Genomic DNA, 15,558 nt, shown 5'->3' with positions numbered 1-15,558 from the left:
GACTGAGAAAAATAAATGTAGACCTTGCAAACATTCAACGGGAGACGGTCTTAAGCGACCAAACTCCCACACAGGCTTTGCTCAGAGCTTTGGCTCTGAGAGGCGGGACCAAAGAGCTGAAGATCAACCCCCCCAAGTACAATAAGGTGAGTACAGGGAATAGTTCAACTGACAACTGAAGCTTACAAGGTCTGCTTGAAGCACGTGCCTGTGAGGAGGGGCAGAAAGAGGACGCAGACGACTGTACAGAAGGAAAAAAATAAGAGATGCTTCAGCAGACACAACTATCACAAGACAGGAAAATAAACCTAAACAGGGAGATCAAAGACATAGAACAAACGTTGAAGCGATCATACGAGTCTGAGGAAATGGAACTGGAAGAGAAAGCTGTACAAAAGAGAAAGAACAATCCAAAATATTTTTTCACATGTACAAAATTAAAATCGAAAACCTCCGCCAGTATTTACAACCGTATTTATTTAGTATTTTATTACAGTATTTACAATCACAATGGTTGTACTCTTCAAGTCACTTGTGTTGTCCCGTCTTGAGTACTGCTCAGTACTCACTTCCCCCTTCAGAGCAGGAGAGATTGCTGAAATAGAGGGAATACAGAGAACATATACGGCACGCATAGACGAGATAAAGCACCTAAATTATTGGGATCGTCTCAAAGCTCTCCAAATGTACTCACTAGAAAGGAGACGAGAGAGACATCAAATAATATACACGTTTAAAATACTGGAGGGCCAGGTCCCTAATCTACACAGTAAAATAACAACGTACTGGAGTGAACGATATGGAAGAAAATGCAGAATAGAACCAGTGAAGAACAAAGGTGCCATAGGCACAATCAGAGAACACTGTATAAACATCAGAGGTCCGCGGTTGTTCAACGTCCTCCCAGCGAGCATAAGAAATATTGCCGGAACAACCGTGGACATCTTCAAGAGGAAACTAAATAGTTTTCTTCAAGGAGTGCCGGACCAACCGGGCTGTGGTGGGTATGTGGCCCTGCGGGCCGCTCCAAGCAACAGCCTGGTGGACCAAACTCTCACAAGTCGGGCTCAGGGAGCATAAGAACTCTCGAAACCCTCTCCAGGTATGCACTTGTTTTGTGGTTGTGGCCCCCCCCCCCACCACAACAGGTGACGTGTGTACGGTGCTCCTGTGTAGCAGGGAAGGGGCAGGTGTGGGGCGGGGTTGTGCCGGCCCCCGTCCCGTGGTGGTGGTGTTGTGGTGTCGGGTGTGGAGGGAGGGAATGAGAGTAGTTGAGAGTGTAAACACGAGCAGCGTGTTGCATGAAAACATTGCTGAATATGTTGGCAGTGTTGGTCCCGGGGGGCAGAGACTCCTTCACTATCACGGTGTACACAGCGGCGCCACTATTATATTATCTGTGGTGGTAGGAGTCGTGGTGAGAGGTGCGCTGCCCAACCTCTCACCAGGTTATCTTGGGCTTACCTTGAGGGTATCTGGAGACGATTTCGGGGCTTAGCGTCCCCGCGGCCCGGTCCTCGACCAGGCCTCCTTTTTGTTACACACCCCCAGGAAGCAGCCCGTAGCAGTTGTCTAACTCCCAGGTACCTATTTACTGCTAGGTAACAGGGGCATCAGGGTGAAAGAAACAATTTGCCCATCTGTCTCCGCCTCCACCGGGGATAGAACCCGGAATCTCAGGACTACGAATCTGAACCCCGGTCCACTCAGCCTGTGAGGCGGCCCTGACAGGCTAAGGGTCAGAGCAGCACTCTAGAAAGTGAACGCAGACGACTGTACAGAGACACAGTCAGAGGTGCTGAAGCACACAACTTGTACAGCAACAAAATAACTGTAAAGAGGGTTTAGTTTAGTTCATGTATTATGCACCCCATACCCGTCCTGTGGGCGGTAGTGGAAAGGGTTACACAGGCACATAATGGGCTCAGGGACTGAACCCCACAATTTATTTAGCTAAGCAAGTTACGATCTTGATGAGCTAGTTACAAAATTCAGTATAAGTCGTCACATCAACAATGGGTTCGAGATCGACCCCAAGTACAGGTTCTAAAATAAGCAACTGACATATGTAGAGAGGTAGTGTCACAGTTGATATGTTTGTCCTGCACACCGCCCCCCATCCAGTGGGCAGCGGTGGATAGGTTACAATCACTCAGTTACTACCTACAGTTAGCAAACTGCGGATATTTGGCTAACATTTCTGGTAGAAGATCATTTTGAATGAAAGAAGGGAGAGAGGAAATACAGGAGACGCTGAAGTGATCATAAGAGTGTGAGGAAGTACAGGAGGTGCTGGACGCCCCGGGGATGGTGGCCACCAGCTTCCTAGGCCTAAACACTACATCCCAGAACAAGGCATGTTCTAATAGTCGTTAGTAACAGTTGATTGACACTTGAGAGACGGGCCAAAAGAGCAGAACTCAAGCCTGGCAAGCACAACTAGGTGAACACACACACACTCACCATAGGTGTTACCTGAGCCAGTACATGGTATATATATTGTTAATATAGAAGACAAGACCACAGGTGTTGGTACTGCTTCCCTTCCCACTATCAAGGAACCTACAGCCACAACCAACAATCATTAATACACAAACCTGTACAAGAGAGAAGACAAATCCTAAATATTTTGTCACATATGTGAAATCAAAATTAAAATCCTCCACCAATATTGGACCTTGACTTACAAGTGAAGGTTCGTACACAGTGGATGATAAAGTGGAATAATTACTCCATCAACGTTCCATCCTCCCGTAGAGGTGTTATTGGTTTATTTGGCAATCTAATGGGTATAAATTGGATAAGTTTTGATTTAGGAAAGACTTGGGTAAATACTGGTTCAGTAACAGGGTTGATGATTTGTGGAATCAATTGCCGCGTAACATTGTGGAGGTGGGGTCCCTCGATTGTTTCAAACATGGGTTGGAAATGTATATGAGTGGGATTGGGTGGTTAGGGGTGAAGAATAGACACCCCTAACTCTTCGCCCAATAGGCCTTCTGCAGTTGCATTTGTTCTTATGTTCTAATATATTCTTGCAAGACATGCTACTATGTAACATTAGAACATTAAGATGTCATATATGCTCTCTTGTTATTATTACTCAACATGCATTGTTCATGTCTTCCCACCTTTTTGGAATGAGAGGATTAGCTCCCCGCCTCTCGTTAATCTAATAGTCGAAGCTACATTTAATCTCTGAAATTCTCTCCTCAATACTCTGGAAGTTCAGTTCCATACCCATTGTCTGGGTCCATTGTCCACCCCCAAGCAACAGCCTGGTGGACCAAACTCTCACAAGTCGCGCCTGGCCTCGGGCCGTTTATGGACATGTTTATGAGTGGGATTGGGTGGTTATAGATAGGAGCTGCCTCGTATGGGCCAATAGGCCTTCTGCAGTTACCTTGTTCTTATGTTCTGCAAGTTGTGTAGTGAAGCACCTTAGAGCGGGGCGGCATCATCAGCAAGAAATCTCTCACTATACCATGTTATTACTATTGGAATGTCAAGTGTCAACTATGGTTAATATTTGTGTACTGTGTGGGGTTGTGAGCCCCGCGAGGGACCTTAAACAGCCCAGGGGAGAACTACCCTTAAGCCACTCTATCATTCTGAGATTATTTTGTTATCTCATTAAACTTACTTGAACCAATAGGAATAATGGGTAAAGTGGGGCGGGGAATTTTCAACTTTGTCAAACGCATTGCTAAGAGTAACAGTCAGTCAAGATCAAGTCCAAGTGCAGTGAAGAACTCTGTACCTCAGAGCACCACTGCTCTGTACCCCAGGGCACCGGTGCTCTGTACCCCAGGGCACAGTCCTTGCACCGCTGCTCTGTACCCCAGAGCACCACTGCTCTGTACCCCAGGGCACAGTCCTTGCACCGCTGCTCTGTACCCCAGGGCACAGTCCTTGCACCGTTGCTCTGTACCCCAGGGCACAGTCCTTGCACCGCTGCTCTGTACCCCAGGGCACAGTCCTTGCACCACTGCTCTGTACCCCAGGGCACAGTCCTTGCACCACTGCTGTGTACCTGAGGGCACAGTCTGGTGGTGGTGGGGGCCAGAGTGGGCAGGCAGGTGTGACGGGAGGGAGGTACAGGTGGAGAACAAGATGCCTGCCCCCCCCCCCTTCCCCACACACACGACCATTGACCAAATATGGTAGAAAGTTTGCTGTGTGGCTTCGTGTCCCCCGTACACCCTCTCCTGGGACTGGTCCCGCACACCTACTCTCTCATCTCCCACCACCACACTGTGTGTGTGTGTCTTGCTTGTGAGGTGCCTGTAGTGGTGTGTGTGTTTGTGTAGTGGTGTGAGGTACCTGTAGTGGTGTGTGTAGTGGTGTGTGTAGTGGGTAGTGTGGAGGGGGGAGGGTGTAGCGGGGTGGGCGCCGCTGGGGTACTGCTGTCTTCATTACCAGATGAATCTGGCTCCCCTGACCTCCTCTTCCATCCCTCCCTCCTGTACCACACTGGTACCCTCCCTCCCTCCTGTACCACACTGTACCCATCGCTGGTCGCAAGGAACAACGTCTCCACCACTCCCCAAACATTTACACAACAACATGCCAAACCTTACACACACAAATCACAAATGTGTGTGTGTAATGATGTAAGGGCGAAGAGGGAGAACGGCTTATTGACATAGGTCGGGTGCAGGGGGGAGTTGTGTAAAATCCTGGTTTGTGTCTCGGAGAGGCTGCAGGATCCAAGTAAATTCAGTAGAATTTCTGGTTGCAATTCTTGCACCATGTCGTAGCTCAGTCGATTAAGGCAGCGTCTGGGATGCTCTCGGACGCATGTTCGAATCCTCGTCACGGCCCTTGTGGATTCGTTCATACGAAACCTGTTCATATTTTCTCATTCATGACGGCTTTGTTTACATTTAGTTAACAGTTTATGAGATGGGGAAAGACTAGGAGGTTGTTTATAACAATAATAACCTCGGGTTGTGAAGTTTACAACCTCGTAAACTGTTTACTAGATGTAAACAAGACCACCATCAGCGAGGAAAGATATACAGGTTTGGTAAGTTGTTGTGCAAATGCTTCACCAATCCTGTCCCAGGATTGGTCAGGCCTCTTGGTTGATGGACTGGTCAACCAGGCTGTTGGACGCGGCTGCTCGCAGCCTGACGAATGAGTCACAGCCTGGTTGATCAGGTGTCCTTTGGAGGTGTTTATCAAGTTCTCTCTTGAACACTGTGAGGGGTCGGCCAGTTATGTCCCTTATGTGTAGTGGAAGCGTGTTGAACAGTCTCGGGCCTCTGATGTTGATAGTTCTCTCTTGAACACTGTGAGGGGTCGGCCAGTTATGCCCCTTATGTGTAGTGGAAGCGTGTTGAACAGTCTCGGACCTCTGATGTTGATAAGTTCTCTCTTGAACACTGTGAGGGGTCGGCCAGTTATGTCCCTTATGTGTAGTGGAAGCGTGTTGAACAGTCTCGGACCTCTGATGTTGATAGTTCTCTCTTGAACACTGTGAGGGGTCGGCCAGTTATGTCCCTTATGTGTAGTGGAAGCGTGTTGAACAGTCTCGGGCCTCTGATGTTGATAGTTCTCTCTTGAACACTGTGAGGGGTCGGCCAGTTATGCCCCTTATGTGTAGTGGAAGCGTGTTGAACAGTCTCGGGCCTCTGATGTTGATAGTTCTCTCTCAGAGTACCTGTTGCACCTCTGCTCTTCAACGGGGGTATTCTGCACATCTTGCCATGCCTCCTGGTCTCATGTGATGTTATTTCTGGGTGCAGGTTTGGGACCAGTCCCTCTAATATTTTCCACGTGTAAATTATTATGTATCTCTCCCGCCTGCTCTCTAGAGAATACTAATTTAGGCATTTTAGTCAGTCCCAATAGTTTAGATGTTTTACTGAGTGGATTCTAGCAGTAAAGGATCTCTGCACGCTCTCCAATACAGATACTCAAAACAGCAGAGATAGCACCACTTCATAAAGGAGGAAATAAGGCAGAGGCAAAAAATTACAGACCGATAGCACTAACATCGCACATCATAAAAATTTTTGAGAGAGTGCTAAGAAGTAAGATCACAAAATACATGGAATCACAGCATCTCCATAATCCCGCACAACATGGTTTCAGAACAGGGCGCTCTTGCCTGTCGCAGTTGCTGGACCACTATGATATGGCATTAGATGCTATGGAAGACAAACAAAACGCTGATGTAATTTACACAGATTTCGCAAAAGCTTTTGATAAATGTGACCATGGTGTTATTGCACATAAAATGCGTTCAAAAGGAATTACCGGGAAAATAGGCAGATGACTCTACAATTTCCTAACTACCAGAACCCAGTGTGTAATAGTCAACAAAATAAAAGAAGTGTCACAGCGGACTTGACCTCACAAAGGTCACAGTGACCTGTTAATATAGTTTCAGTAAGCTCAGTAAGTTCAGGAAGCCTCTTATCTTAGTCTAAGTGTAACATAATTTTCGCTGTATTTTTAATAATTTTCCCAGGTACAATTGAAGTTGTGGAGTAATTGTATAATTAGGTGTGATTGTACTAACCTAGTTGTGCTTGTGAGGGTTGAGCTCTGACACTTTGATCCCGCCTCTCAACTGGTGTACAGATTCCTGAGCCTACTGGCCTCTGTCATATACTTGCAAGTGTGTATGGAGTGGGTGTGTGAGGTGGGACCTGTGCCCGCAGGTACACTGCCTGTGTGTGTGTGTGTGTGTACCTGGCCCAAGGTACACACACAGGTACACTGCCTGTGTGTGTGTGTGTACCTGGCCCAAGGTACACACGCAGGTACACTGCCTGTGTGTGCACCTGGCCCAAGGTACACACGCAGGTACACTGCCTGTGTGTGTACCTGGCCCAAGGTACACACGCAGGTACACTGCCTGTGTGTGTGTGTGTACCTGGCCCAAGGTACACACGCAGGTACACTGCCTGTGTGTGCACCTGGCCCAAGGTACACACGCAGGTACACTGCCTGTGTGTGTACCTGGCCCAAGGTACACACGCAGGTACACTGCCTGTGTGTGTGTGTGTACCTGGCCCAAGGTACACACGCAGGTACACTGCCTGTGTGTGCACCTGGCCCAAGGTACACACGCAGGTACACTGCCTGTGTGTGCACCTGGCCCAAGGTACACACGCAGGTACACTGCCTGTGTGTGCACCTGGCCCAAGGTACACACGCAGGTACACTGCCTGTGTGTGTACCTGGCCCAAGGTACACACGCAGGTACACTGCCTGTGTGTGTGTGTGTACCTGGCCCAAGGTACACACGCAGGTACACTGCCTGTGTGTGCACCTGGCCCAAGGTACACACGCAGGTACACTGCCTGTGTGTGCACCTGGCCCAAGGTACACACGCAGGTACACTGCCTGTGTGTGCACCTGGCCCAAGGTACACACGCAGGTACACTGCCTGTGTGTGCACCTGGCCCAAGGTACACACGCAGGTACACTGCCTGTGTGTGCACCTGGCCCAAGGTACACACGCAGGTACACTGCCTGTGTGTGTGCACCTGGCCCAAGGTACACATGCAGGTACACTGCCTGTGTGTGCACCTGGCCCAAGGTACACACGCAGGTACACTGCCTGTGTGTGTGCACCTGGCCCAAGGTACACACGCAGGTACACTGCCTGTGTGTGTGCACCTGGCCCAAGGTACACATGCAGGTACACTGCCTGTGTGTGCACCTGGCCCAAGGTACACACGCAGGTACACTGCCTGTGTGTGTGTGCACCTGGCCCAAGGTACACATGCAGGTACCAGGCAGGTGCACGACACTCCTACAAAGAATTTTGTTCAAAAGATCCTAAAATTGTGTGGTAGTGTAAATTATTAGAGTGAGAGGTGGATGTAGTGTGTGTGGGGGGGGGGGGAGTGTGTGTGTGGGGGGGGGGGGGGAGTGTGTGTGTGTGGGGGGGGGGGGGGGAGTGTGTGTGTGGTGTAGGCTGAGGCTCCATGGCCGCCATGGCCGCCATGGCCGCCCGGAGGTTGGTGGTGGTGGTGGTGGTGGTGGTGGTGGAGGTGGAGGGGCGCCAGATGTGGTGCAGGAGCCGCCGCCGCCATGCTGTCTGGCACGCTGGCCCGCACCCGCACAGGTGTGACGACCCCTGCGGGTTGTGAGGGAGGGGGGGGGAGGGAGCGGTCACTATGTGGGGGAGGGTGGGGAGGGGTTGGGCAGGGAAGGAGAGCAGTGAAAGGGGGATGATGATGGTTGTAGATTGGAGAGATGGGGGACAGGGAAAGAGATGAGAGACGGGGGGGGGGGGTGAAATTGGGAGAGGACTTAGTTGGGAGTGGAAGAGAGACCCGGGCGCTGCCGGGTCCCCAGCCTTCTGTAGTTCAGTAGGTAACAAGGCCATGATAGCAGTACAAAGTGGGAGGTGTGTTATATTGGTGGTGTGTGAGTCAGTTGGAGGCTGCGTGTTTGGAAGGTGTTGGAGGCCCCTGAGGCGACGGCCGCCGCACCTGAGGACACCAGCGTCCAGTAGGAGGTTGTTGGGTGTGTAATGTGTCCCCGGGGCTCCGGCGTCCTGGCTCCCTCTCCACACCAGGCTTACGCCCTCTCATAGTGGCTGATGCTTTGTACGTCTTGGTCAATATAGAATTCCAGAAGTCTGGCCCTTGTGTGCTGTAGGTATGTGCACGAGTTACCTCCTTGATGGGGTTCTGGGAGTTGTTCTACTCCCCAAGCCCGGCCCGAGGCCAGGCGCGACTTGTGAGAGTTTGGTCCACCAGGCTGTTGCTTGGAGCGGCCCGCAGGCCCACATACCCACCACAGCCCGGTTGGTCCGGCACTCCTTGGAGGAATAAATCTAGTTTCCTCTTGAAAATGTCCACGGTTGTTCCGGCAATATTTCTTATGCTTGCTGGGAGGACGTTGAACAACCGTGGACCTCTGATGTTTATACAGTGTTCTCTGATTGTGCCTATGGCACCTCTGCTCTTCATTGGTTCTATTCTACATTTTCTTCCATGTCGTTCACTCCAGTACGTTGTTATTTTACTGTGTAGATTTGGTACTTGGCCCTCCAGTATCTTCCAGGTGTATATTATTTGATATCTCTCTCGTCTTCTTTCTAGTGAGTACATTTGGAGGGCTTTGAGACGATCCCAATAATTTAGGTGCTTTATTGCATCTATGCGTGCCGTATATGTTCTCTTATACGAGCTGTGACAACATCTGTTAGTCTACTGACTTTGTTACTTGCCCCATACACATGTTTTACTTCACACATTTCATTGTGATGAACAATGGACTTGATAGTTCCAGTTTGCACTGTTCTACTTTCTTCAAATCCATCCAGGAGTTCGCGTCTATTGACACTTTAAGGGACCTATTTGATAACTCAAGATTCCGTTCAATACTGTCTTTATTTACTGCAGCCTTAGCAAGGGCGTCAACTTTGTCATGTTCCTGCAGGCCAATGTGAGAAGGAATCCACAACATTTTTATATTTACCCTCTTGTTAAGTATTCTTATATATCTACGTCTAGCTTCCAAGACAAGCACGTTATTACTTGATTGCAAACTGTTTATTGCTCGTAGTGAGGAAAGGGAGTCAGAAATAATTAAGCTGTCTACTTCAGTGTTGTCAACAATTTCGAGTCCTACCAGTATCGCTACCATCTCGGCTTGCATTGTGTGGACGTTCAAGGAGTGCCTGACCAACCGGGCTGTGGTGGGCCTGCGGGCCGCTCCAAGCAACAGCCTGGTGGACCAACCGGGCTGTGGTGGGTATGTGGGCCTGCGGGCCGCTCCAAGCAACAGCCTGGTGGACCAACCGGGCTGTGGTGGGTATGTGGGCCTGCGGGCCGCTCCAAGCAACAGCCTGGTGGACCAACCGGGCTGTGGTGGGTATGTGGGCCTGCGGGCCGCTCCAAGCAACAGCCTGGTGGACCAACCGGGCTGTGGTGGGTATGTGGGCCTGCGGGCCGCTCCAAGCAACAGCCTGGTGGAGCAACCGGGCTGTGGTGGGTATGTGGGCCTGCGGGCCGCTCCAAGCAACAGCCTGGTGGAGCAACCGGGCTGTGGTGGGTATGTGGGCCTGCGGGCCGCTCCAAGCAACAGCCTGGTGGACCAACTGGGCTGTGGTGGGTATGTGGGCCTGCCGGCCGCTCCAAGCAACAGCCTGGTGGACCAAACTCTCACAAGTCGTGCCTGGCCTCGGGCCGGGCTTGGGGAGTAGAACAACTCCCAGAAGCCCATCCAGCAGGTAGGGAAGGGTGGGGTTGTGATGGTGTGAGGAGCGTGTAGCGTGGTGGGCCGCCCCGGCAACCCGTTCTCGCAAATTTAATAAGTCAATATTGACTTATTAAATATGTGCATAGGTGACATACTTAACATAATAGATACCCTTAAAATGATTCATAGAAAACACCGACCTTACCTAACCTACTTAGTATGTTAAGATAAGCATCTTATTGCTTCGTAATTACAATTATTACCTAACCTATAATAGGTATAGGTTAAGTAATAATTGTAATTACGAAGCAATAAGATGCTTATCTTAAGATACTAACAAGGTTAGGTAAGGTCGGTGTTTTCTATGAATCTTTTTAAGGGTATCTATTATGTTTAGTATATCACCTATGCACGTAGTTAATAAGTCAATATTGACTTTACGAATTTGCGAGAACGGGTTGGCCCCGGACACACACACCAACAGTGTAGACGGTGACACAGTGTTGTAAACATGCTCAAGTTGTGTACACTGTGCATCACAACGCTCACATTGGTCTCTCGGGGAGTGTCGTCCCGCGCTCTCTCCTGTCTCAAGTTACAAGTGTGCTCCAACCTTCACTCTTCAAACTCTCAGTCGCTTCCTATCGCTTCTCGCTGGTGTGCGTTACACAAGAGCAAAAATTGTCGTGCTAGAAAATAGATCCCCTGGCGAAAGTGACGTACTGTCGTCCCGTTTTCTGTGTTGGGTCCTGTGGTAGATGTTACTCTGGTCCACGTGAAGTTGACCGTTGACGGTGGGGCCTGAGGCGGCCCGAGCGTCACCACCCGCCCACTTAACGCTGCCTCACATAACTACCTGTGAGTGCTCTTGGTATACATCTTCAAGGACTCTTCCCCTAGGTGTGTGCACTGATTGTGAAGGTGTTGACGGCTCTTAGTGTTGAAGACTCTTAGTGTTGACGTGTTGACATTTATGACCCGCAGCTGGTTGATACCTGGTTGATGGGGTTCTGGGAGTTGTTCTACTCCCCAAGCCCGGCCCGAGGCCAGGCGCGACTTGTGAGAGTTTGGTCCACCAGGCTGTTGCTTGGAGCGGCCCGCAGGCCCACATACCCACCACAGCCCGGTTGGTCCACCAGGCTGTTGCTTGGCGCGGCCCGCAGGCCCACATACCCACCACAGCCTGGTTGGTCCAGCACTCCTTGGAGGAAATGATCTAGTCCAGGGTTCTTCCGGCAATATTTCTTATGCTCGCTGGGAGGATGTTGAACAACCGCGGATCTCTGATGTTTATACAGTGTTCTCTGATTGTGCCTATGACACCTCTGCTCTTCACTGGTTCTATTCTGCATTTTCTTCCATATCGTTCACTCCAGTACGTTGTTATTTTACTGTGAAGATTTGGGACCTGGCCCTCCAGTATCTTCCAGGTGTATATTATTTGATATCTCTCTCGTCTCCTTTCTAGTGAGTACATTTGGAGAGCTTTGAGACGATCCCAATAATTTAGGTGATTTATCGCGTCAATGCGTGCCGTATATGTTCTCTGTATTCCCTCTATTTCAGCAATCTCTCCTACTCTGAAGGGGGAAGTGAGTACTGAGCAGTACTCAAGGCGGGACAACACAAGTGACTTGAAGAGTACAACCATTGTAATGGGATCCCTGGATTTGAACGTTCTCGTAATCCATCCTATCATTTTTCTGGCTGACGCAATATTTGCTTGGTTATGCTCCCTAAACGTTAGGTCGTCAGACATTATTATTCCCAAATCCTTTACATGTTGTTTTCCTACTATGGGCACATTTGATTGTGTTTAATACCCTGTATTATGTTTAAGGTCCTCATTTTTACCGTACCTGAGTACCTGGAATTTATCACTGTTAAACATCATGTTATTTTCTGATGCCCAGTCGAAAACTTTATTAATATCAGCTTTCAATGTCTTCAGCCGAGGTAATTTACATACTGATTTTTGTGTCATCAGCAAAGGATGATACGAAGCTGTGACTTGTATTTTTGTCTATATCTGATATGAGAATAAGGAAAAGCAGCGGTGCAAGGACTGTACCCTGAGGTATAGAGCTTTTAACTGCACTTGGACTAGATTTTATATGGTTGACCGTTACTCGCTGAGTCCTGTTTGACAGAAAACTGAGTATCCAGCGTCCTACTTTACCGGTTATTCCCATTGACTTCATTTTGTGTGCTATCACGCCATGGTCACATTTATCGAAAGCCTTTGCGTTTTTCTTCTAATGCCTCAGTGACTTTGTCGTAGTGCTCAAGTAGCTGTGAGAGGCACGATCTTCCCGCTCGAAATCCATGTTGGTCTGGGTTGTGAAGGTCATTGGTCTCCATGAAATTGGTGACCTGACTCCTAATCACTCTCTCAAATACTTTTATTATGTGCGACGTTAGTGCAACTGGTCTATAATTCTTTGCCAATGCTTTGCTCCCTCCCTTGTGTAGAGGGGCTATGTCTGCTACTTTAAGTGCATCTGGTATCTCCCCTGTGTCCAAGCTCTTCCTCCACACTATACTGAGTGCCTGTGCTACCGGCACTTTGCATTTTTTTATAAATATTAAATTCCATGAGTCTGGACCTGGGGCCGAGTGCATGGGCATGTTTTCAATTTCTCTTTCAAAATTTAGTGCGCTCGTGTTTATATCAGTTATATTTACCGGGGTTTGAATATCCCGCATAAAGAAATTGTCTGGATCTTTCACCTTCATGTTGTTTATTGGAGTGCTAAACATGTCCTCATACTGCTTTTTTAGGATTTCACTAATTTCTTTGTCATCCTCCGTGTATGAACCTTCACTTGTACGAATAGGTCCAATACTGGCAGTGGTTTTTGCTTTTGATTTTGCATATATGAAGAAGTATTTTGGATTTTTCTTTATTTCCTGAATTGCTTTCTGTTCTAACTGCCTTTCTTCAGTCCCATATGAGTGTTTCAATTTCCGCTCGATTTCTTCAATCTCCCTATTTAAATTATTCCTTCTTTGACGGGAAATTCGTGTCTGCATAAGCAGTTCCGTTATTTTTTTCCTGCGTTTATAGTGTCGTCTGCGTTCTCTTTCTACTTTGGATCTCTTTCTGGCTTTCCTCCAAGGAACATGTTTCAGACAGACTTGATACGCTTCCGAAGTCAGTTTTTCTATTCCTTCTGTAGGACTTGTATTACTTAGAACAGTTCCCCATGGAATGTTTGTAAGTTCCCTGTTTATTATCTCCCAGTCTATCCTTTTATTATTAAAATTGAATTTACTGAATAGCCCCTCTCGCTTTATCAACGTTTTAGGTCTATTCTGAGTATTGATGGTCGTTTGCACTTCAATGAGTTTGTGATCTGAATATGTGGTATCTGATATCGTAATGTCTCTGATAATGTCTTCATTGTTCGTAAAGACCAGATCTAGAATATTTTCATTTCTCGTTGGCTCCGATATCTGCTGATTGAGTGAAAATTTGTCAGAGAATCTAAGTATGCTGCTGAACATACTGAATACCCAGCTGAAATACCCATACTGAATCACAGCTGAAATACCCATACTGAATCACAGCTGAAATACCCATACTGAATACCCAGCTGAAATACCCATACTGAATCACAGCTGAAATACCCATACTGAATCACAGCTGAAATACCCATACTGAATCACAGCTGAAATACCCATACTGAATCACAGCTGAAATACCCATACTGAATCACAGCTGAAATACCCATACTGAATCACAGCTGAAATACCCATACTGAATCACAGCTGAAATACTGCATTTCTAGGGTCACACGCAGGTTGCTTACTGACACCCATATTGAGTCCTATGTTAGATCTGTGTTGCATCACCTGTACTCCCCTAGTGGGGCGTGTGGGGATTGAGCTCCGGCTCTCTGGTCCAGGGTGTTGCATCACCTGTACTCCCCTAGTGGGGCGTGTGGGGATTGAGCTCCGGCTCTCTGGTCCAGGGTGTTGCATCACCTGTACTCCCCTAGTGGGGCGTGTGGGGATTGAGCTCCGGCTCTCTGGTCCAGGGTGTTGCATCACCTGTACTCCCCTAGTGGGGCGTGTGGGGATTGAGCTCCGGCTCTCTGGTCCAGGGTGTTGCATCACCTGTACTCCCCTAGTGGGGCGTGTGGGGATTGAGCTCCGGCTCTCTGGTCCAGGGTGTTGCATCACCTGTACTCCCCTAGTGGGGCGTGTGGGGATTGAGCTCCGGCTCTCTGGTCCAGGGTGTTGTGGTGATATTGATACTGGTTAGTCGTAGAGTTGGTTGAGAGCGCTGAGGGTGTGAACATTTGTTGTGTAAAGTTGAATGATTAGTTTATATTATTTCTTTAAATTGTACTCTCATAAGTATTGATGTTGTTATGACACTCTTAGGTAAATAATTAACTGTAAACTTCTGTAAACTAACCCAGCTATAAACAGACAGACATGAATATAGACAATTTTATTGAATATAGACTTAAATTAATATAGGCTTAGTGTAGAATGAAGACAGGTGTTGAGTGTTAGATGAGGTAACATTGGGCACATGTTGGGAGGTGTTTGGTCATAGAGTGTAACTATTGTGTTATTACAGGTACCTGAAGAACATGGACTTACAAGTGCTGCCCACCCTCGGTTACCTGCCATCTCTCAAGGCCCTCTATCTGTGAGTGTCTTCACCTTTGGTTATACTTTCCTGCAAGCATTAAACCTTCATAAGTTACTGTGTTTAGTTACTACAACGATAACTGTGACCTGCAGTCATGTGGTGGTCATAGTGTGTGTGTGTGTGTGTGTGTGCGTGTGTGCGTGTGCGTGTGTGTGTGTGTGCTCAGTTATCGTGGTGTTGTGTTGTGTTAACGTGTTTATATTTGTAGTTTATTGTGAGCAGGTGAGGTGTTGTGTTACTGGCGTGGTGTTAGAGTACTCATGGGTGTACTGCTACTGTGCTACGGAGCCCGGGTGTTAGCCGGCACTGTGTCATGACACTCCCATGTGTCACCACCATGTGTCGCTGCCACCAACTGGCACCATGTGTCTAGGTCACTTATTATGCACCCCATACCCACACTGTGGGTGGTGGAGCCCATACCCACACTGTGGGTGGCAGTGGAGCCCATACCCACACTGTGGGTGGCAGTGGAGCCCATACCCACACTGTGGGTGGCAGTGGAGCCCATACCCACACTGTGGGTGGCAGTGGAGCCCATACCCACACTGTGGGTGGCAGTGGAGCCCATACCCACACTGTGGGTGGCAGTAGAGCCCATACCCACACTGTGGGTGGTGGAGCCCATACCCACACTGTGGGTGGTGGAGCCCATACCCACACTGTGGGTGGTGGAGCCCATACCCACACTGTGGGTGGTGGAGCCCATACCCACACTG

At 48.6% G+C, this 15,558-nt stretch overlaps 1 protein-coding gene across 1 annotated transcript in view; it reads left to right on the top strand.

Annotated features, from left to right (window-relative positions):
• Nucleotides 1-15,558, top strand: part of LOC123763708 (leucine-rich repeats and immunoglobulin-like domains protein 3) — a 203,957-nt gene that overhangs the window by 140,958 nt on the left and 47,441 nt on the right. Inside the window, exon 3 of the mRNA XM_045751003.2 lies at nt 14,765-14,836. Coding sequence (XP_045606959.2) covers nt 14,765-14,836 — 72 coding nt within the window. The remainder of the gene's footprint in view (nt 1-14,764; nt 14,837-15,558) is intronic.

The sequence above is a fragment of the Procambarus clarkii genome, chromosome 52 (assembly GCF_040958095.1).
Source record: "Procambarus clarkii isolate CNS0578487 chromosome 52, FALCON_Pclarkii_2.0, whole genome shotgun sequence".
NCBI classification, from domain to species: Eukaryota; Metazoa; Arthropoda; class Malacostraca; order Decapoda; family Cambaridae; genus Procambarus; species Procambarus clarkii.
This window is presented reverse-complemented; position numbering and strand designations above follow the sequence as displayed.